This window comes from Sinohyriopsis cumingii, chromosome 17 (genome assembly GCF_028554795.1).
Source record: "Sinohyriopsis cumingii isolate HCF-2022 chromosome 17, ASM2855479v2, whole genome shotgun sequence".
NCBI lineage: Eukaryota > Metazoa > Mollusca > Bivalvia > Unionida > Unionidae > Sinohyriopsis > Sinohyriopsis cumingii.
In genome coordinates this window covers 58,027,807-58,051,160 of record NC_142977.1, presented here as the reverse complement: position 1 = coordinate 58,051,160, position 23,354 = coordinate 58,027,807, and the positions used below count along the sequence as shown (strand labels likewise).

Below are 23,354 nucleotides of genomic sequence, written 5' to 3'. Positions count from 1 at the left end.
GTAGAACAGGAAGAAGGTTTTGATACCGTTGTGTTTCGGATGGCTGTTAGCATTGGTACCAACTTGCTATTATTTGAAAAATGGGGTCCTTATGAGAAAATGGAGACCACCCGGGGTACCCGCTGATGACGAATGGTCAGTCAGCTATCAAAGTGTAGTACCTAGGTCATATAGTCAGGGAATTGTAAGTTTAGCCCATCAAATTCCCTTGGCTGGTCATCTGAGAGTCAATAAGACCTACCACAAGCTCTTACATCATTTTTACTGGCCTAAAAAAAAGAACGATGTTTCTAACTACTGTACATCTTGTTGCACTTGTCAAATGGTAGGAAAACCTAACCCAAAGACACCTAAAGCTAATTTACAACCAATACCTGCATTTTATAAACCATTTAAAAGAATAATGGTACAGTGCTTTACCCAAGACCAAGTCAGGTAACCAATGCATGTTGAAAATAATATGAACGTAAACAAGGTTGCAAGAGGAAATACCAATACGGAATATTAAGACTAACGCTACAGTCAAAGCCTTAATTAAGTTCTTTACACTTTTTGGCCTTCCTAAGTCCGTTCAATCTGATTAACATTCTTATTTAAAGTTGTGAATGTAGCTTGAACTTTTGATGGTCTTTAAGAAAGGTGGAGGTAGAGAGCATTTCATCTCGTTCGACCAGTTGTAAAGTTTCTAGCAAATGTTACAGTCATGGCCATAATATGTCGGGCCTTTATGTTTAAGAAGTGGGACCATCTATAAAGAGACTCCAGCTTCCCATGCATGTCGGGTGAGATTTGGGGTGATGGTGGTGGAAGAAGATAAGCTATGTTCCTTCTAATTTGAACGATCGCCAAAGATATTTGATCCAACATTGAGTCCATGGTCTTAATGTTACTCCTTAACTGCTGGCTGTCCAAATCGAAAACTGGTGTGTGTGGCTTGTAAAACACCGACTACAAATTGAAAACGTGGGCGAGAAAAAGGTGTCCGTAGATGCTTGGGACTTGTAATTCACGATTTTAGCAGTTCAAAATGTCAGTAACTCTCAGATTGTGGACGCAATTGTTAGTAGATTTTTCTGTAGATCTGTAAGATCTAGTGACGATGAGGGAAGTTAAGAGCAAGTTTTCGTCGGTTTTGGATAAAGACAGTGAAACCGAACTACAAAGAAAATTTTTCTGAATACCCATGAATGTGTAATAACAACAAAAGTCTTTTTTCAGGACTCTTTATTTTAAAAGGATTATTGAACTATGAGCAAAAGGAGGCAAACAAATGTTTATTTTGTACAGTAGTACTGTTACTTTGTGTCAGACAGACGTTGTTCCGGTCCAATCTCTTTATTTTCATACGTAGAAAGCACTCCAAAATAATAGTTTTTATTAAATATGATCTTTCGAACTCTGAAATGAATAATATTTTCATGTACGAAAAGTAAATAAAATACAGTAACTGAAAGAAAAACAAATAGCTGTTAAAATAATCCATGTGCTGCTTGTTCAAGATGTGCTGACTAAGCAAATTCTCACCTCAGATTCCGTATACTTATTATTTGATGAGTGCAAAGTTATAAATTTGCATGTTTTTAATGCATGTCTTTTTGTCTCTTCAATTTTGATTTTAGAAATTTGCTATGGAGTTGAAAAATAAAATCCATCATGATAATCAATGTTTAACTGTCTGTAATGCATGCACATTACTTGCTAACACAGAGTTCATGGTGTAGTCTTATTCATTAGGGCTGTCTTTGCCGTGATGCCCTGGGAAGAAGTAAAGGTGTGGCTTACTCAGTGTGCTCATAAATACAGGCATTTGGTATGCTTTGTCCATCTTTGGGTCCGTACAGCTGGATACTCTTCTTGAAACAACATCATTAACCTAGTATGATAGCGCAATGTACAATGAATGTCCTAAACAGCTGTTGATATATACAAAATAGTAATGCCCATAATCATTGTTACTTTCAGTTTGTGACTTTAATTTGCTTATATTATTGTCAAAAATAATTAGTGGACCTTTTATGACGAATTCGATAATTCATTGTATAAAATAATAAACTTTGAAATGATAGCTGTAATAAATTTATGACTCTCTTTGAAAATTATTTGCACCAAGCTGTTCAAAAATCTGTAAACAACTCATGAAAACATGCAGATCCAAATATTATTTCTTTCTTTGACAGTAATTCTGTCCACATATAATAAATGCATAAAATACTACTTTAACATTAGTGCCTATAACCTATCAGGCAAATTGTTGTCTCATTTCTTCATATTTTTACTTTCTGCTGTTAAAAAGAGACTGATTTTTAGTTCTTCGCTGTTTTCTGTAGAATAGAGACCGCCAGTCATGTGATATCATTTCTTCAACAATGACTAGAAATGAGTCCATATGCTATGGATGTGACGAATTTAAAGGGTAAAGATCTAACTCAAACATAAATCAAACTAAAAAGGTTTTTAAAAAATGAAAATAAAGAAAAGAAATGAACTTAAATTCAAACTTATCCTAGGACTTCTTAATGTAAGGAAACATTCTAAGTTCAGTTTCATTCCATGATGTCCTTCAAAAGGTACTGACTGTAAAAAATTGATGGGAAAAGTCAAACAAGGCCCTAATTCCATAAAATATTGCCAGAAAACAGTGAAAAACAAATACAACTAAGGATGCCAAACAACTATCTTGCCTATCAGGAATCCTAGCAGCAATGTTCAACACTATGACCCCCCGACTGATATGACAGAGGTATAACAAAAAGAAACCAATGTATTGTGCATGCATAATGTGACTTGGCATAGACTTAACCTATCAGCATTCATAGGTGTTGAAAATTCGTTGAGAACAGCTGGCTTGATCTTAAATATATTTGATGTACCATCTTAAGCAGAAGATTTTCTACTCCTTTTAGAAATATATATAATTTAGCAATGGAAATAAAAAAAGCAAAACATTGATAATGGGAAAAATGTGGTGTAAACAAACGGAGCAACTTAAACTATTCCTGTTAATTGACAGATGTTCTCTCATATGGCTCATACACCTGGTTTTGGTCATATGATGGTAAACCAACGAAAAATGCAGGCAGAAAGTTAAAGTTACAAAATCATGTGTTAATTTCCGTGTCTAAAAAGAGAACTATTCTACTGATTGATATAGTACAGGATGGGTTACTAAGAGAACTATTCCACTGGTTGATATCATGCAGGATGGGTTACTAAGAGAACTATTCCACTGACTGATATCATGCAGGATTGGTTACTATGAGGACTATTCCACTGATTGATATTATGCAGGATGGGTTCCTAAAAGAACTATTCCACTGATTGATATCATGCAGGATGGGTTACCATAAGAACTATTCCACTGATTGATATCATGCAGGATGGGTTACTATAAGAACTATTCCATTGATTGATATCATGCAGGATGGGTTACTAAGAGAATTATTCTACTGATTGATATCGATTCAATGTCATTTAATTCTCTAGCCCCTGTTTAAAGTGATTACGGCTAGCCACTACAGCAAAGTCTATGTTTTCGATACAGAATATGCTGACCTCCTATCCCAACATAGCTCTTCAAATATCTAAAAACGGAGTGGGGAAGGTTACAGGAAAATCGGACTAAGTGTAAGATGACCTTACTCATTACACGAGTCATTAGTCTCATGAGCTATGTTATAGAGAAAGAACACTTATGTTTATTATAACGTTCTTGTGTGGAATAATATACAAGATGTTCCTGTGTATATACATTCCCTGTTCAACATGGCGCAGACATCCTCACACTTTGCATATTTCATGAAGATTTGCACCAGAGCCTGAACAAACCAACTGCCACTATCTTTTCCCCGCCATGAAATGTAGCCTGTACAGAATGCGGAGCAAATTAAGTTTCAGTTACATGATTACTAAGTGAATTATTAATATAACCTCAATAAAGACTTATATAATGCAGGATGAGTACCCTGCTCTTGGATGAAAATTTGGCAGATCTATAACTGAATAGTTTTAAGTACACGTAAGACAGTGCCTCACTTTTTCAAAGTTATGGCCTTTCATAAAAACTATAATGCTGAGTTTTTTTTTAATGCGGCCAACAACAACAACTAATGACGAAATCATGAACACTATGCCTACGAAAAAGTAAATGCCAAAAATGTCTTGTAATTTGTCTCACACCAACGAGGACAGAGACTTACAAAATCGGGACATGCTTTGCGATGGAATGCATATTTTTCTGTGTAAAACTTTCCACATTTCAAAACTATGGTTATTTTTATTATTTGTAATACCTACCTGAAATACCTTTCACCTAGGTTCCATGTCAATATTGGTCAAGCAGCGTTTAGAGAAGTTGTGTACAGGTGAATACAACTTATTTTGATAAATTGCAAAGGGTCTTGCTTCCAGAATGCTCCAATCAAACCAAAGTATTATAATGTTAATAGTAGTTGAGACAAAAATTGAAAATAAACTAAAGGAACGGTGAGAAATCTGTTTACTCCTTTCCCAATTTCCACCATAACTCATGAAAGATAGGAGTCGTTTGTCAAACAAAAGTACCATGATCAACACATTATATACTTGTTCCATGTTTAATAGTCTACTATGTAGGAAGTCATAGGTCATGGCCATCTCGAAGGTTATGGACCAATGGGTCTCAGCTATATGAACGATTCTTCAGGGTATCATAGCCTTGAACAAGATGTAATGTGCAGAAATCATTATTTTATATTTAGAAATACCATGACCATTGACCTCTTAATCACAGAATATAGGTTTATTCAGCCATCCACAAAATATGGTCAAGGAGCTTACCATAGATTATTTTATTCTGCAAAAACCCTTTTTTAAATAAGACACAATAATATTGACCCCAAAATCAATAGACTTCTTCCATACCTTAATTGCAAGCCCTTTAACCATTTTGTTTAAAGTACGTTGTCTAGAACAAAACTTATTGAACACAAACCAATATATTCTTTCAGTGAAAGCGACACTGACCTTATGGCTCCACAACTGATAGGCTTCGTCCTCAAGCAAGTGCAAACTATCTACAGAGTTTGGTCCTAGTTGTTGGACTAGAATGGATGCTATTACACAGAATCCAATTTTTCTTCTTTCAAGTAGTGTCCTGGACATTTGACATTCTGACCCAAAATCCACAGGTGTATTCCAGACACCATGTGCAAGCTAGCTATTAAAAACTTAGGTTCAGGTAGGTGACGTAGAACTAATGTTTTGTGCAGAAACCAAATCTTGAATGAAGTCAGATTGGCCTTGACATTTAACATTTTGACCCAACATTTGATTGGATAGGAGTCCTTTTTGCACCAAATGTAAGCCATCTATAAAGTCAGGTTACTGTAGATGTTGGATAACTCGAGTTATCATGCAGAAACTGTTTTTCTTGTTTCTGCCAGAACGACCTTGAATATTGATACTCAAATCGATTGGCTTCTACTTTACCCCAAGTGCAAGCTATCCATGTCTGACATAGGTACGTGCTGTAGAACCAAAGTTATCATGCGGAAAAAGAAAAGTTAATGGACAGACATACAGATAAGGTCAAAACAAAAGGCCAGCATATACAAAGTATATGACTTTTCCACAAATAGTGTCAGTACAATGATCGGTCCTCACTTAACATGTACTAATTGCAGAAGCAAACCACTAAAAACTGCACAAAAGTTTGTTAAATACTGCACACAGCTTTAAATAAAAAGGGAAACAGTTTACAAATATCACTGGAGTACAAACGTTTGTCAAAATGCGCACCTTTAGATTATGACCATAATATGTATCAAGCTTTACAGAAATTCATAAAAAATGCCAGTTATATTTATCAAACTCAGATGCAAACTAAACATTTAGTAACTTTAAGAAGGTGAGAACATATCGATCTGATGAATATAACATGTACTAAGCTTTCAATCAATCCAATGAAAACTGTGAGAATAACTGTGTACAAAAGATCTTCTCATGACACCGCATTCAGCTTAAGGACTTACAGAAATAATACTTATAAGAAAATGCAGGTACAAATTGGATTGTTGATAATGACCATAATATTTACCAAGTTTCATGGGAATGCATTATAAACTGGGGGACTAGTTGTGTACACAAGACCATTTAATGGACAGAAAAATGGGTACACGGATACCTGGTAGTGTGTGTGTATGTATGTATGTGTGTGTGTGTGTGTGTATATATATATATATATATATATATATATATATATATATATATATATATATATATATATATATATATATATATATAACCAGTGATGAACAAAGCACAGCAGATACATGCCATGGCATGGAATAACTTCACATGAAGGCCCAATAAGCCAAAATCTGGTTAATTGATATACTGAAATACAAAACAATATTGTGATTACTCTAATCGTGCAAATGTGCAAATGAATCGAAATTTAATAGAATATCACTCTGTATTTTCAAAATAACATCCACACTTCAATAACATATTCTTATTATATAGCATATAGCATGTGCAATCTATGGACTGTGGCATCAACTGGCTCATGACTTTTGGTTTTATCCGGTTACATTTGCATCATATGGTGTGGCTTTAAAAAGCGCTATCCTGTCTGTACCCTTGAAGACGTTGCTCATGCCTGGCATAGGTATACTTTACTACGTATGAGAATTAAATTCCAACTCAACGCACATGTATCTGTTTATTTCCTAATCATTTCTTATAGTAGTCCCTATGGCACAGAGTAGTTCTAAGTTTGGATGAACGAAGAATATGCATCAATTTTATTTGAGAAAAAAGAATCCCTCAAAGGGATTGGACTGACACTACAATAATTCAAGATTCTACAGATTTCTTCCTTTTAATTGCTTAGTGCTTAAATCATCTTATATAACAAGATTTTCAAATTAGCTGCTGATGTGGTTATATTGGATGTAAGATTGGTACCAGTTTTCATTTAGGACCAATAAAACATCATAAAATAATCTTCTGGTGAAAACATCATGTTGATGCAACTTTCTGTTCTGTTGTTTTTTGGAATAATCATAAGATTTTCAATGTGGCTGCCATGGTTGCTATATTGGATATTAGATTGGCACCATTTCCATTTAGGACCAACAAGACATCATACAAAGTTTTTTGGTGAAAACAACGATATCAAGATGAGTATCCATCTAAGATAAGTAACAATGACAAGATGTTCAAGATCGCCATTGTGGTGGTCATATTGTAAGTCAGATCGGCACAGTTTTCATTTACAACATCATAAAGTTTCACTTAGAAGACATACTGATAAGATTTTGAATATGGCCACTGTGGTGGCCATACTGGATGTCTTAGCAGCAGCATTTTCATTTAGGACCAACTAGACATCATACGTCATTTAGTAAAACCTTAATGTTGGTATGACCATCCATTCAGGAGTAGTAATGATAACAAGATTTTCAAGAAGGTCACTGTTGTACCCATATTAGATGTGCAAATGGCACCATTTTCATTTAGGACCAGCTAGTCATCATACGAAGCCTTCTGATATTGCTTTTTGGTCAGGAGCAGCGATAAAAAGATTATAAAGATGGCAACTGTCAGGGACCATATTAGACATCAGATCTGCACCATTCCATTTAAGAACAGCTGGACATCATAAAAAGTGTTTTACTTCAAATACCTTGTTGATATGACCATCCATTCTAGAGTATTGACAACCAGACAATTTAGAAATGTCATCGCGGTGGCCAAACTGGATATCACATCAGCACCATTTTCATTAACAATAACTGGACATCATAAGAAGTCCCCAGTGAAAACTTCATGTCAATAAGACATTTGTCTCAGGAGAGATCTGAACTATTGTTATTTAAAACCAAGTAAACCAAGCAAACATCAAAGTAAGTCTTTTAGTGGAAATGCCATGTTGATAATGAACATTCATACAGGAGAAGTATCAATAACAAGTGCTTCTAGATGACCACTGTGGCAGTCATACAGTCTGTCGATCCAGTACCATTGTCATTTAGGACCAACTAGACCATGGGATGAATGTGTGTGCAAAGTTTCATGGCAATCCTCCAAGTAGTTTCAAATGAGTAGCGATAACAAACGTTTCTAACAAACAGATGGACAGCAGATGAGGTACAGCAGACTAACCCATAAACTCTCCTGGTTTATGTCCAGTAGAGCTAAAATGTACTACATTAAAATGCAACAAAATGGGATAAGGTCATGTTTCACTTTCTGAAAAGGACATCACAAATCCCTTGTTTGATGTCAATAACATACCCGGCTGTGTTGGAAAGCAAATGAGCATGTCTGATTGGGACGGCATCCTCTTGCTTGCGTTATCTTGATCTGACTCATCATGTTCACTAAGAGAGCATCTTGCCCCTTTGTCAACAGCACCTACCACAAAAAAAAAAGGTTGGGTAGAGCACTATATATCACTTGTGAAGAAGAATAAGATGCACGATATACAGTTCTCCAGCTAGACATAAATAGCCTTCAACCCCTCTACAAAATATTACAACTATTATGTATCCAGTTGTGTTATAGAGATAATGATTGAAAATTCAATGACTGTGTTCATAAATGTTGGGGTCTGGGGGGTGTGAATAAACAAAACACACACATATGGTAATACGTTTAATACCGACCCTTACTCAAATGAAATATATATATATATATATATATATATATATATATATATATATATATATATATATATATATATATATATATATATATATATATATATATATAACAATCAGGATTGAGAGAAAGACAGAAAGATCACTAAGTTTAATCTATCTGAAAGACAAAGAACTGGGAACTTTGACACAACATTGTTATCTCCAAATTCATGTTATAACAAAGAACATTGTAATGGCAGTTTCTCTCAATACTTAAGTCTACTTTTTGGATCATACAAATGTTCATACATTTGTAAAACATGCAAGATAATATTCAAAATATTGACATTACTATTGTCTATATGCTTTTAATGAATGCCAGCTCATTTGGAAAAAGACGCACCTTTCATTAAAGGTACTCTTTATTCCTTCCCTTCTTCAAACATTTCCCAGCGGGAGCAGCAATACATGACATTCGAAAACTTGAACACAAAATTTAAAACTGTTATTATGCAGTGTTACTTCTGTCACCGTCAAATGAGAAATACTGATCTACTATCTGGTAATAAAGGCACGATTATTCCATTGGTGTAAGATATTGCATTATACTTAAATTTCCCATGACCACTCAAGCTACTTCATAATGGTATACCCAGTCTACCAACCATGCCATCGGGCTGATGTAACATTGTTCTGCCACTCATAAATGTGCAAAAATATTTAAAATCATTGATCATATCATCCACATACTCACAAATATTATAGCCAAATTTAACTTGTCTATGTTAAATGTTTTCTTGTGAAATCTCTGGATAAATAGACATATGTACAGATGGATGGATCCCTAGGATTAAATTAAGTAGTAGGGGCATAAAACAAACAGCTCATGAAGCCTTTCATTAAACTGTGTGTGATGTGATTTGGATTTTTAACGTAGCTTTAACAATTTTTCAGTCATATCGCTACGATGTCTGCAGTGTGGCAGTTTATAGTGATGTCTAGCACTGGGGTATCATGCCGCAGACATGTAGCATGATGTCCCACCCAGTCACATTATCCTGACACCGGGCCGACCAGTCCTAACACTAACCTCTTAATTCTGAGCGCCAAGCGAGGCAGCTGTTAGTACCGTTTTTGTAAGTCTTTGATATGACTCGGCCGGGGATCGAACCCACGACCTCCCGCATCCGAGGCGGACGCTCTAACCACTAGGCCACCGGAGCGGTCGGTTTTCATTAAACTAATTTTAACACAAATAACTGAATTAAAAACTGGCAAACTCTAAAACTACTCCTTTTCGATGCTGGTCTAGTTAAAATGTACAAGGTTCATACAGAGCAATATAAATGATACTGACACACAAAATTATGCTTATAAATATATATTCATGTCATTCACTGATATTTGTCAAATTCTGCTTATCCCAACAAACAGATAATGTACCTTTAAATTAAAATCAGGAAGTACAGAAAACCAAATCATAATGTGTTAGGAGTACATTCATTACTTCGTACATCCAGCCCTCCGAAGTTTGGTTTAGCAACAACAGTGCTAAAAGTTGTCTATCCACCTAGGTGGATGTCACATGAGAGTGATATTTCCTTGTACAGAGAGAGACTGTTGCCAAATTATGTCCATACTTCAGTTAATGAAATTTAACTGCAGGGGGATCCGTAGGGTGTGTCTGTATTATTACTTGGTAGATATTGTTGAAGAAATATCTTTTACTTCAGAAATTAGTTTCTTCTACAAAGACATTACTCAGTCATTATACATTAGGAGTATTTGTAAGCGGTGATGGAGTTACATACCCTTACCCAAGAGAAGGCAAAATCTCTGGTCCATTAATGTACAGGAAGCAGCTTAAAATTAAGTGCAAGTCAAGAGACCCACATCATTGTGAAGCTGAACGACATGGTACCACCAAGTCAAAATGGGCCTTTTGGCATGAAGAGTCTCTGAACAAAAAAGCAAAAGAAAGTTGTCTCTGTCCTCCATCACATAACACAGACACAGTAATGTTCAAAAGCTGTGATAGTGATAAGTACCCAAGCTGTGTGTGCTGATGTGTGCATGAATATCGTTTGGTCTAGGGTTACTTATACGCTGAAGGAACAACCCATCAAATCCAGAATAATTGAGCTGGAATTGAGTTATCCCCATTTCCTTCTTTTAAATCTAGAAATAACTAGATTTGCGTCTCACTGGTGTGACCCAGGACTCGTGTCATGTACCAATGTGCATGTTTGTCATGATTAAGAGAGCCAGTGAGTGATCGATCGCAGTGCATGATTCTTGTGCTGCACGAGTATTAAAATCATTATCCGCCAAACGAACAAAAGCTTCTGGCATTCCTACTCTAGTGTTATTAAAAACGGTACTAGAATCGGATACTGAATGTATCCCAGATAATTCAGAAAAGAGCTGTCTGCAATAGTCACCATGAGACCCCGCGATTCAAGAGAGTGAAGCACCATAGTATAACCAAGCGATAAATAAAAACTATTTGATACGGTAGTCACCATGGACCCACTATCAATAAGGGCAGTAACTGGAGTTGCATATTTTCAAAGGGCCCCTCAGACTTGGGAAAGACTGATCTCATTAAGCACAAGATAGTGCTTGATGACGATAAACCGTTCAGACAGCCATACAGAAGAATACCCCCGGGGATGTATGAGGAGGTGCGTCAGCATATTGGGGAAATGTTAGATGCTGGTGCAATCATGGAATCTGACAGTCCTTGCTCCTCTGATGTTGTGTTAGTCCGGAAACGTGATAACAGACTACGTTTCTGTATAGACTACAGGACCCTCAATGCAAAGACCAGGAAGGATCCTTCTATGCTTCCTCGGTTTGATGATACTGTCGATGTCTCGCAAGGGGCCAATTTCTTCTCCAAGCTGGACCTAAGGTCAGGCTATTGGCAAGTTGAGATGGAAGTAGAACGCAATCAATATACAGCTATCTAGTTGGGTCGGCTTGGCGAACCGCATGCGTTTTGTCTGTGCAGCGTTTTATGGAGAAATGGATGGAGGAAATGCACCTTAAAGAGTGCCTCATTTTCACAGATGATGTTATCATTTTCTCCAGGACGTTCGACGAGCACATTGAACATTTAGAAGCAGCGTTCGCACGCGTACATCAGCACGGTCTTAAAGCTAAAACCCTCTAAATGCGAGGTGTTCATGTCCTCAGTCATTTATCTGGGTCATGTTATATCTGAGGGAGGTATAAAGGCCGGCCCGAAGAAAACCTCTGCAATTAGGACTTGGCCAAAACCTAAAAACATTAAGTAGCTAGGTCAGTTTTTACAGTTCGCAGGGAACTATCGCCGCTTTGTCGAGATTCTCGCAGATAGCGCAACCATTAAATGCTCTGTTAGAGGGCCATAGCACGACCAAGGCGTCTTGAAAGAATAAGTAAAAAAACCAAGCAGCTCCTTGGACTTGGGGTACTGTCCAAGAAACCGCCTTTACAACTCTTATAGACAAGTTGACCTCTACCCCTATCTTAGCATTTGACGACTATACTAAATAATTTATCGTGCATACAGATGCTAGTGGTTCAGGTTTAGACGTGGTCCTATATCAAGAGTAAGAGGATGTGAAAAGAGTAATTACCTACGCGAGTCGTGGATTGAGACCCAGTGAACGGCGCTATCCAGCTCACAAGCTAGAATTTATGGCATTGAAATGGACCGTGACGGATAAATTCCATGACTATCTCTTAGCTTCTTCCTTCGAGGTCGTCACGGACAGCAACCCATTAACATACATCCTTTCGTCGGCTAAACTTGATGCTACAGGGCATAGATGGGTTGCAGGTCTAGCAAACTACATTTTTTCCATCAGGTATAGAGCTAGTAACAAAAAAAAAAAACGCTGATACCGACGGTCTCTCGCGTTTACCACAAATGTTCCCAGACGTGGTGGAAGCCATTTGCCATGCAGCCACTTAATCTGTATCTTTGATTGGGAGTATTTCGGATAATCCAGGATAATGAGGAATTCGGCCCATGAGGTGTTTCAATCTAAACATTATAATAACATCAAGTTGGACAGGGAACAGTTGACTGATAAGACTCTAGCAAAAATTATTGACCTCAAGAGCGAGGGATTTTGGCCCAGGGTGGAAGATATCTGGAGAGAAAATGCGTCTGTGCAGAAATTTCTCCGTGAATGGAACCGCCTTGTTGTCGAAAACGGCATTCTCTTCGAGACCACTTCTCTTGATTGTCAATTGATCACATAGCTCGTGATCCCAGAGTCATACCAGAGCCTAGCCTTGAAAGGTATCCACACTAATATGGGCCATAAAGGCAAGGAGAAGACACTCCGGTTAGCTAGGCAAAGGTTTAACTGGCCGGGTGTGGAGAAGGACGTGAATCGCAAGGTTGAGTCTTGCGAACGGTGCATATGTAGAAAGACTCCAATTAGGGTAATGACCAAATTAACCCATATTCACACCACCCACCCAATGGAGCTCGTCTGCATAGACTTTTTGTCGCTTGAGCGATCTAAGGGAGGATTTGAGAATATCTTGGTGATAAGTGATCATTTCACCAGGTATGCTCAGACCGTTCCTTTCTGCAACCGGACGGCTCGGACTACCGCTAAAGCCCTTTCTGGGTACTTCTTTCGAGATTACAGTTTCCTGGAAAGGCTTCACAGCGATCAAGGACGTAATTTCGAGGGTAGGGTTATAAAGGAGCTATGCAAATTAGCGAACATACAGAAGTCTAGTTCCTCCCCGTTTCACCCACAGGGAAATGGTGCCTGCAAACGCTTCAATGGAACACTCTTAAAAATGCTAGGGATATTAGAGGAAGAGCAAAAACAAGATTGGAAATCTTACATTGCTCCAATTGTCCTTGCATATAATGCTACTAAGAATGATTCCACCAGCTTCTCACCCCATTTTCTTATGTTTGGGTGGCACCCCCGACTTTCTGTCGACGCCTATCTGGGTACTACACCAGATAGTGACGAGGCTGCTGCAGAGCCTCACACGGCGGACGTGAAAAAACTAAAAGACCACCTCCAATTTCCTTACGGGGCCGCGGCGAGGGAGTCGAGCAATAGCCATGCTAAGAACAAGGCCCAGTACGATAAAAAAAAGACCAAGAGTCTAAACTTGAAGTAGGCGACCAAGTCTTAGTGCGCAACGTTGGACTGACAGGGAAACAGAATTTAGCCGAAAAGTGGTCCAAGGATGTATTTCAGGTGATATGAATCCCCAATTTAAATGTACCCGTGTACAAGGTAAGGAAGGTTAAGGGTTTGAAATCAACGCGCACATTGCATCGTAATATGCTTTTGCCCTTTGACTACCTTCCTTGTGATCCAGTCCCCATGAAACAGGTGCAGAAGAAACCAAGTGTACCAAAGGCTACTCCTTTGGAGTCTAGCTCTGAATCTTCTAGTTCTGATTCAGACTCCGACCGGTATGTTATACCACAAAGATGACCCGGTTGGGCCAGGAAGGATAATGTTCAATTCCGTGAACACTCTACACGAACTGCCCCTGACAGTAGATCACCATCTATTATCGATCCCTATATTAGCCAGCCTCTTGAAAGCGTAAACTTTCAAACCAGTAGGTCTAGGCAATATGGCAGTAGTTTAAGTGAACCCACGAGTCACTTTTCTACTCCCTCTCATGTCTCACATGAGAGTACTTAGTTCGGTCCCCCAGAGGTATCTGCCGAAATGTCAGTTCGAGGCCCGACCATATTAGAGGGAGACTCGGACCACCAGTCTGAGGTTAATTAAAAGCCCACCGGCGACACAGGTGTTACAGAAAGACTCAGACCAGCAACCGCTGAGGCATTCAACCAGAGACCGAAAACCACCCGACCAGCTATGCCAGTGGGTGTATTCGCAAACGGTTTACTAAGTGTGAGTTTCTGAGATCTATCTATAGATTTCAGGCATACTTTTTACAGTAGACAGTTGGAGTGATGCAAAAGAACCCCTTTAATGTAAATTAAATACAGCAAGGGTATTTGAGGATACAATTCAATTATTATTATTTGAAATGATTAGTTGTAGTCCCAATTTCAGGGTTTTAAGTATTGTCTGCAGGGAGAGTAAACTTGTTAAGCTCTGATTTGTAATCATTTCACAGGTATGATTAATATTTTTTTTTAAAAAGACTTGAAGGACAGTTCTGAATGGTTATTGTTCTTGTACTTTTCATGCGGCAAGCACAAATTTGCTAAATGTCAGGAGACATTTGCATGTTGGGAGGGAGTATGTGACCCAGAACCCAGGACTTGTGTCGTGTATCAATGTGCGTGTTTGTTATGAGTGAGTGAGCGAGTGAGTGATTGATCGCGGTGCATGATTCCCGTGCTGCACGAGTATTAAAATCAATTCCCCGCCAAACAAACAAAAGCTTCTGGCATTCCTACTCTAGTGCTTGAGACGGACAACACCTCAAGCAGTACGAGTTGTGAAGGTGTAGAGCACTTGTCTTTCATGCTAGTGAAAGATCAGGGATTGAATATAATTTGGAGAAATTATACCCTTTGAGTCTGATTTATTTCGTACCATTTCATCTTACAATAAATCCGACAATCGAAGAGCGAGTGTTATCATTTCAACCCGAAATATAAGACACAGGTTTACATCAAAGTCCTTATGAGGTCTTGTAGATGCCCCTGTCCAAAGTATGTAATGACAAAAGAGGTTTCACAACGAAAGATCGATTTCCCAAGAATAGCAATGAAAGCAGAACCATCATAAGTGAACTGAACCATTGCAATAAAACTCCAGACAGCTCAGGATAAACTAACAAGTCATGTAACTTTCTGACAAGTCATGTAACTTTATGATTCTGCCTATTGTAGCTAGAATGACTAAGAATCATATTTTGTATGAGACTAGGTGAATCAAGGAGGTTTTAGATATAGGTTCAAAAGGAGCTTAATTCATGTATGTCAGAACTCATGGTTGATTCCATTTCATGCATAAGATCAAATGATTCAGACACAACAAATCAAGTTTCACATAAGATCATAGTGGTCCTTTCTTCGCCCATATCCTCCCTTCCATGATGATAAAATGTGCCTGATATCGTGGAATGGTAGCCTTTTACAAGAATGGAGGCTAAGTTCTTTTCTTTAAAAGAGATAAAGGAAAAAAGTTAGATATATGTGGTATCGATGGAGTGATGTTTCCACTCATATCACTGGTAGAAAATTCTTCACTTCCCTTCGTAATGTTTCACAGTGGTGGGTCTTCTTGTCTGAATGAGTCTGTCTACCAATTGTTCTGAAAATAGTGTTTCCTTGAGAGTTTGCTTGAAACGAGTCAGGCAAACAAGCAGGTTTAACAATTCCAGATTCTGATGAAACACGTACATTTGTGGTTAGTAAAGCAAGGGAGGAAAGACCACAGATTTCAATGGAATTTCTGTTCCTAAGTTTGCTAAATCATTTATACATGATGTTTCTTACTTGAGGGGTGCAATCAGGACCAGAGATTACTGTGATTCCCTCGCTTTCTGCAAAATGTTGAAGAACAACGGGGTTGGAGGGAAGGCAGATGCATTTCTACTGTGCGGAGAGAAAAAAAGTGGGTAGCTTTGCATTCAAAATGGTCACAAATAGATCCATGGGTGGTTAACCTTGGTAGGCACAGCTTCTGAATGTCAAAAGATGAACAGCCCATTTGATTTGAATTAGGTGATTCCATTCGGACAGTGAGTCCGCTAGTACATTTAGTCTGCCTGGGATGTGTCAAACTTGGATGTTAATTAGTCGATGTTGACATCATCTGAGAAAATTCCAAACCTTAAGAGAGATTTATGAGAATTTGGTTCGCCCGTGCCTTCTCATGTAGTTTACCACAGTGCAGTTATCGGATAGGATGAGAATGTACTTTCCAGGCGTCATCATTTGTCAGGATTAAAATGCATGCACTATAGCATTCATTCCCAGGAGGCTCATGCATAATGAACACTTTGTAAAGGGCCACCAACATGACTTCATGAAATAAGAACAAGAAGTGGGTACCCAAGCCTGCCGTGCTAGGTGAGCTTCTCACATTTGCTGAGATGGGATCTCATGCATCCGGAAACTGGGATCTCTTGATCTAGTAAGCAAAGCTTCCATCACTGGGACAAAAGAATCAGCTTCATTATCTCATAAGCAGTATACCAAGATGATCCAATCCTCTACTGTATTGAAGGGACCCAATAGGCAAAGAAATTCATATACTGAGATGCGAACGTTTCAAAGAATAGTAGACACAATCGAGATGATTTTTAAGGTGCATTGTTCAAGTACCTTTTGAATTACATAACCAAGTGGGTAAAATATTGGGATAGGAAGACATCAGATGTATCCATGTTGACAAAGAATCTAAAGTGGAGTAGAAATCAAACAAGGGATTTCATATTGTGATCTAAACAATAACTCACCAGGCAATTTTGCTGAATGCCTTCCAGGTTGTTGGAAGTCAGGGACATGGGATTCTGAAGTATGACACTTTTGAATCCATAATTCTCGTGAAGACTCAGGGAGATGTTCAGACCAAAATAAAGTACTCTGGTATCCCTAGATGAGAACCTCAGAAATTTCCTAGAAGACTTGTGGACTGGAAAATTCAGGTACGCATCTGGAATATCTAATCTAATTGCAAATACTCCCTCCTGAATGGCAATAAAAACCAGTATTTGTTTTTCCATTCTGAGTCATTCTGACTGAATGAAAATGACACGAGAGCTTAGATCCATTACTGGTCAACGCGTGCTATTGGTCTTTGGTACCAAGAACAGTTTTAAAGCAAAATCCTGCTGAATTTACATTTTGAACAATCTCTACAACCATTTTTGTGGTGAGATTTCTATCTCTTTCTGCAGAATGTAAGCTTTGAGTGGGTCTCTTGGCATATCTGTAGCCCTATCAAAGGGAGGGTGGACACTGAACATGATATGGAGGCCATCTGAGATGATCTGTAAGACCTATAGGTCAATGGAGCAAAGTCTTTCACATTTTATGACAAAGTGTTCGAGTCATCCACCCCACCAGAATGTGAGATAGGGAAGTGAGCATGGCATTATCTTCTTTGGGTTGGAGGCTGATAGTAAAGGAAACTGGGATGTGAACAATCCATATCTTTCCACTTTTTTGTCAATAAAGGCCCTCATAAACTGTGTTCTTTTCTGATAAAATGGCTTGCAGGCCTTTTTCCCTTCTTTTTGTGGGGCGGATGGGGATGGGCGACCTTCCCTTTTCTCTGGTCCCTACTATAAAAAGAAGTCTTAGATCACTGTAATAGATCACTGACTTGACCAGACTAAGGTAGCTGTTTGAGTGTCCGATGGTCTTTCCTGACCTTTGTAAATTACAAATGATAGCATAGCAGGAGATGGGCAAAAATGATGCAAAAGAGGTCAGAAAACGTTTTCAATCGATGTGCAAAATGCTCAGTTCTCTTTGGACACTATCAGATCAAGTATGGTACTAGTGAGCATGAGTCCTGAAATACAGAAGGTTGGGGTAACATGAATGCCTCCTTCAATGATGTGACAAAGTTGATGAAGCCATCCAAGGAGGATGGCGAACTAGACTGAGGGTGCAATCAAGCTATGACACTGTTATCACCAAATTTTGACAGAACGAATCATCCGGGGTCCTGGAATTATACTGAGGATCTTGGATTTGAGCATAGATAGTGCAGTCAGGTTTACACCAGGCACAACTCTGGATCTGTTCAGCGTCAGTCCACAATACCTCTGCTAGACTGGTACTGGGTAGAGGTCATACGATTTTGTGCTGCCGATGCCAGTAGTAAAAGAAGTCAGAGTCAGAGACAATGCTGGGATTAGCAATTCGAAATGTCAGGAGACATCTTCTTCTCAGGGCATGGACTGAGAAGATTCGGAAAATAAATCACTGTACCTAGTTCCAGGTGCCCTAGTCATATGTAGAGGCTTTGTCAAAGCTGGTGTTATCAATCAACATATAATGCCAAAGTCCAGTACTGTCTATCCCAGTCGGCCAGATCATCGTAACCAGTGCTGTGATATGTTGATCCAGTCAGGCCAATTTACCAGGACAGTACTTGCCCTGGATGTACTGTAGAAAAGACCCATTCTGGTTGTGGAAGCATATTAGAGCAAAAAACATTAATTTCACCCCTCATGAACAGACACATAGTGGCATTTACTGCTGGGTATGTCATGAATATTGTTGACTTCTAAATTCAACACAATGACATTTGTTCCAACATGACGATAAGATTTGTGTGAGAAAACTCAACAAGAGAAAATAGATTTTGCAAGTTATTTAAAATGTTTGTGCTGTATAGAATGAGCGCAAGTAGTTACTTAAGTATGGATAGGATCTGACACCAATCCCTTTATACAATGCGAAGTCACTCTAGCATTACTTCCACCTATCTGCGCTGATGATGGCTGAATCTGTGCGGTAGTTGGTGTAATCCTAACGTATTATGATTAGGTTAGTTATATGTAAAAGAAATGGATATCTGTAACCAAATAATCTGCATTTTGCCTGTAACGTATATCTGAAACTCCATAAAAAAAACTGCGATATAGTGATCTACTTCAACCCTGTAACGAAGGGAATGACAGGGAGCAACGACGTAAAGATGTCATCCAGCTCTAATATCATGCAACTAGCTTTGTCAGCGGGACTTTTAAATTTCTAAAATTGGTTTTCTGACAAAGAATAATCTTGAGATATAAATTATTTGGAAATTATTCAGTTATCTTGTGAGGAATAATAACTTTGATGTTTCCTTAAAACTGTAAGAAAAACGAAGGCAATAAAGTTTAATTCCATAGTCATCATATTCATATCATTCTTCGTATTACAACATATGCTATGGTCCTTGTTACCATAAACAATAAATTAATTTAACTAGAAAACTCCATTCATGAGGAACAGGAACATGGTCACAAATACATGTTTTAATTATCTCCCTTAGATATTTACAACACAAATAAAATAAATAACAAAGACAATGCTTTTGATACCACCTGATAGCTGAGCAAATGTTATCTCTGTCTGCAAAAACAACCCAAGAAGAAATGTATTTTACTTCTATCGTACAGGTTGCTTGCACCTAACTTTTTAAAATCTGTTGGTACAAGTATTATAACAGATTTAATCATAACAGCATTTTTAACTTTTGAAGGAAGTTTTGAATATTCAAAGAAATTTAATATGCAAGACAATTGTAGTTGGTAACTGATGTACTCTTTCACATATCGATCCAAGTATGTGGAAGGAGCCTATAGTATTACTGCTAACCATTAATTTGTCTGTCTCTGTAGCAAAGGTTACTGTATATGAGTATTTGTGTTCCAGGAACATATTTCTAGTATTTAAAAATACTATTACTTAAATCTGCCATTTGAACTGCAGTAGAAAAAAAGATAAAAGAACAACAATATTATGCATACCTCCTCTACAAGCCTGTATTATAAACAATTTGGGCTTCTTTCTCAGATGTTTACACTTATGGTTATCAAAATATGAATAAACTCTATTAAGATCAACCATTTCTCCATCAGTTCCAAGAATACCCCAGTCGTTCCCATGACTCAGGAGGCAGATAACACAGGCATCTGCTGTCTTGTGATCAGGCAATGCGGCAAAGATTTTCAATTTGTTGTCAATATCCTGAAACAAATTTACATACACATAGATAAATGCTATTTTCCTTGATTTGTTGCTAGAATAAACCGCAATTTTTGTGATGTACTGCATGTAATGTAATTATATATAACTAATATGTATGGCCAGGTTGCAACTGGAGTTAGTTTACTCTTATCATTGTTTAACAATGTCCTTACTATTCTAGCTTGTGAATAGGCAAGACAAAGAAGCACTTGCTGATGCTTGTACAATATGGAAATAAAGCCCTTGCAATCATACTTTGCTAAGACATTAATAAGCGCCAGTACTTAAAATAACTGGATTGGAATTTTTCTATCTCCGCCAAACACTAATGACAGATTTTAGCTTCTGCAAACCAGAACCCAATGGCTAATAGATTTATTAATAATCAGTCTACAAAAAAAAAAAAAAAAAAAAACATGGCTGAACCCTAATTACAGATTCTTCAGATAAGCTGTTAATGTGACCACATAAATCATAGTAAGTATTTCGCTCATTTAAATGGGAGACATTTATTGAAATTGTAATAAAACTCAAATGTGTTTCATCATATATTGATTAACCCATCCTTTTTTTATTAGTGCTAGTAATATGTTTTGATCACTGCTACTCTAACAGTTGCGATAGCACATGGAACATGCAAGATGTCACACATCTGGATGATCTTACCATCGGGCCTACAAAACAATTCATCAATGAAAGCAGCATATGTGATCAATTATGAAAAGCTAAATGTATATTAATAAAAGTCATCAAGTAATTATAATAGCAACTAACATATCTCTTTGCAAGAAACATCATGTGCCTATTTCATTTTAGTGTCAGATTTCAATGTATGCCATGCAAATAAACAAAGTAAATAACTATGTCACCTCATCATTTGGAACTTTTGACTCCAACCACATTCAAATCAAACCACAAGCCAGGGATGCTCGAGTTAACATGAGCGAGAGAGAAAATAGTCTCTGCTCGGCTGTGTTAACGTATGTATATAGACTGCATTTTGTGATTCGTACTAATGTAGGGACTTAAAACAAACCAGGCCACAAGGCCACAAGGCCATACATGTTGGCTTACACTGGCAGTAAGTTCATCCTCGTCATTATAAACAATAGGATCAAAGTGTAGCTGTTGGAAGAGTTTCTGCAGATTGTCACGGTCTATGTTTGTGCCTCGTCTTTGTTTTTCTCCAGATACCTTATTCACGTTGATGATCAGGGCTTTCCCTCGAGGATTACGGGTCATTTCGTAGGACTATAATAAATAGTAAATGTATCATACTTAGTTAAATTTCATGTTTGTTAGTATAATGTTGAACGCTTAGATTTAAAAATTTCCTGATATTTGCCTAATCTTATGCCCAAACTAAGAAAATATTTCTAACTGTCAAAATTAAATCTTTTTATTCACTATTGCCGATAGCTGTAGATGTCAATATTCAATAAAGCAGCCTTTTTATAACCGCTATGCTATCTGTTCATCCATAATAACGTAACCAAACTGATAACTGTCTTAAACGGATGCATTTTTAATACAAATTATTAATTAGGCATCAATTCTAAAACTGCTTTGAATTTGCTTGTATGTTTAGAAGGCACGAGCTTAATAAATTATGAATGCAACAATTAAAGTGCATTGATTTCATTAACATGATAAAAGCAAAAACGGATATCATTACATAGTTTTAAGTCTAATGCAAATTGTCCTGTATTAAACACTCTATATTTTGGGAGAATCTTTAAAAGTCCCTGAATTAAGAGAAGATTGAAATAAAAAAACAGTAGTTTTAATGAAAGTATATAGTAAGGACTGTTCCAGAAATAAATGTCTGGAGAAGCTGAGAGGTACTTTTCAAAATATCTACCGTTGTAAATTTAATTTGGTCAACATAAACCGCAAAGAAAAGTCTGGATGACCCTCACAACCTATATTTAATTAAACTGACTGCCTTCCCCCGCCACTCTCTATTCATTTCGTTATGGAAGAGTGTTATCAAGAAATACGGATAAGACACGAAAATGTATCAATGGTATATGATTTCAACATTAATGCACACACCTACTTTGCAACGTCTTTGATTAAAAGTCATACTATTATGTATTATAATACCTCTTTGCAATTATCCTTGTAGAACTGTTCTGTGCAATTCTCAACTTGAACATTGACACGTAGATGTGTCAAGTCAATGTCATCTATAATGTCATTAGGGTGCTTTAATGGCCCAGGCCTATTGGTTTCTTGTGTGGGGTGTGGTGGTGTCCTGGCGGGTGCCAATTCATTCTTGAACTTTTTACCTTGATTTGGAGAAGGTATATATTCCTTATAAATATAATCTTTATATTATTTTTTTTAAAAAATCTTATTGCCATAAATAACAAGTACATTTTACTCAAATATTTCATCCAAGGTGCACAAGTGTTCAGTAACAAAGCCTTTTTGGAGTTATCTCCCTTTGACCATTGCAAAATCTGATCTAACATGCAAAAGGGGGATGGTTTCGAGCGGAGAGGTCCAAATACAGGTCTGCGGATCATTTCTTGTTGCCCGCACTCTTACGCAAAGTCAGTTCTATAATTATTATTATCATAATATATCATGCATAGCCCACAAAGTTTACATTTCTTGGTCCTTGTGGCTGATGATGTTGAAAACGTATGAAAGGTCAAGTTCTAAATAACCACCTGATTACTGAGCAAATTTTAAAGGTGAAACAACTGATGATATAACCTATTTTCAGCCATGTTAGTTATAACTATTGGCTGATGGAGGCAAACAGGAGTAAAGAAGGGTGTACATCAGTAACAAGACCTACCTAGAGAGAGTCATAATATTACTTAGGGAACAACACACACACACACACACACACACACACACACACATATATATATATATATATATATATATATATATATATATATATATATATATATATATATATATATATATATATATATTGGAAATGTTTCCTTTTATTGTATTACTATGCTGTAATATTTTCATTCTGTTTCGAACGGCAAAAACATTACTTTTACATTCTATTAGTGTTTTGTTTGTAACCGACATGATCTCTGAAG

At 37.4% G+C, this 23,354-nt stretch overlaps 1 protein-coding gene across 1 annotated transcript in view; it reads right to left on the bottom strand.

The window, feature by feature from the left end:
* Nucleotides 1-1,213: 1,213 nt before the first annotated feature.
* Nucleotides 1,214-23,354, bottom strand: part of LOC149778836 (caspase-3-like) — a 37,964-nt gene continuing 15,823 nt past the window's right edge. Inside the window, exons 5-10 of the mRNA XM_089938542.1 lie at nt 22,390-22,574; nt 21,358-21,534; nt 20,064-20,283; nt 8,278-8,397; nt 3,754-3,862; nt 1,214-1,874 (exon numbers count right to left, since the gene is read on the bottom strand). Coding sequence (XP_089794668.1) covers nt 1,724-1,874; nt 3,754-3,862; nt 8,278-8,397; nt 20,064-20,283; nt 21,358-21,534; nt 22,390-22,574 — 962 coding nt within the window. The 3' untranslated portion in view covers nt 1,214-1,723. The remainder of the gene's footprint in view (nt 1,875-3,753; nt 3,863-8,277; nt 8,398-20,063; nt 20,284-21,357; nt 21,535-22,389; nt 22,575-23,354) is intronic.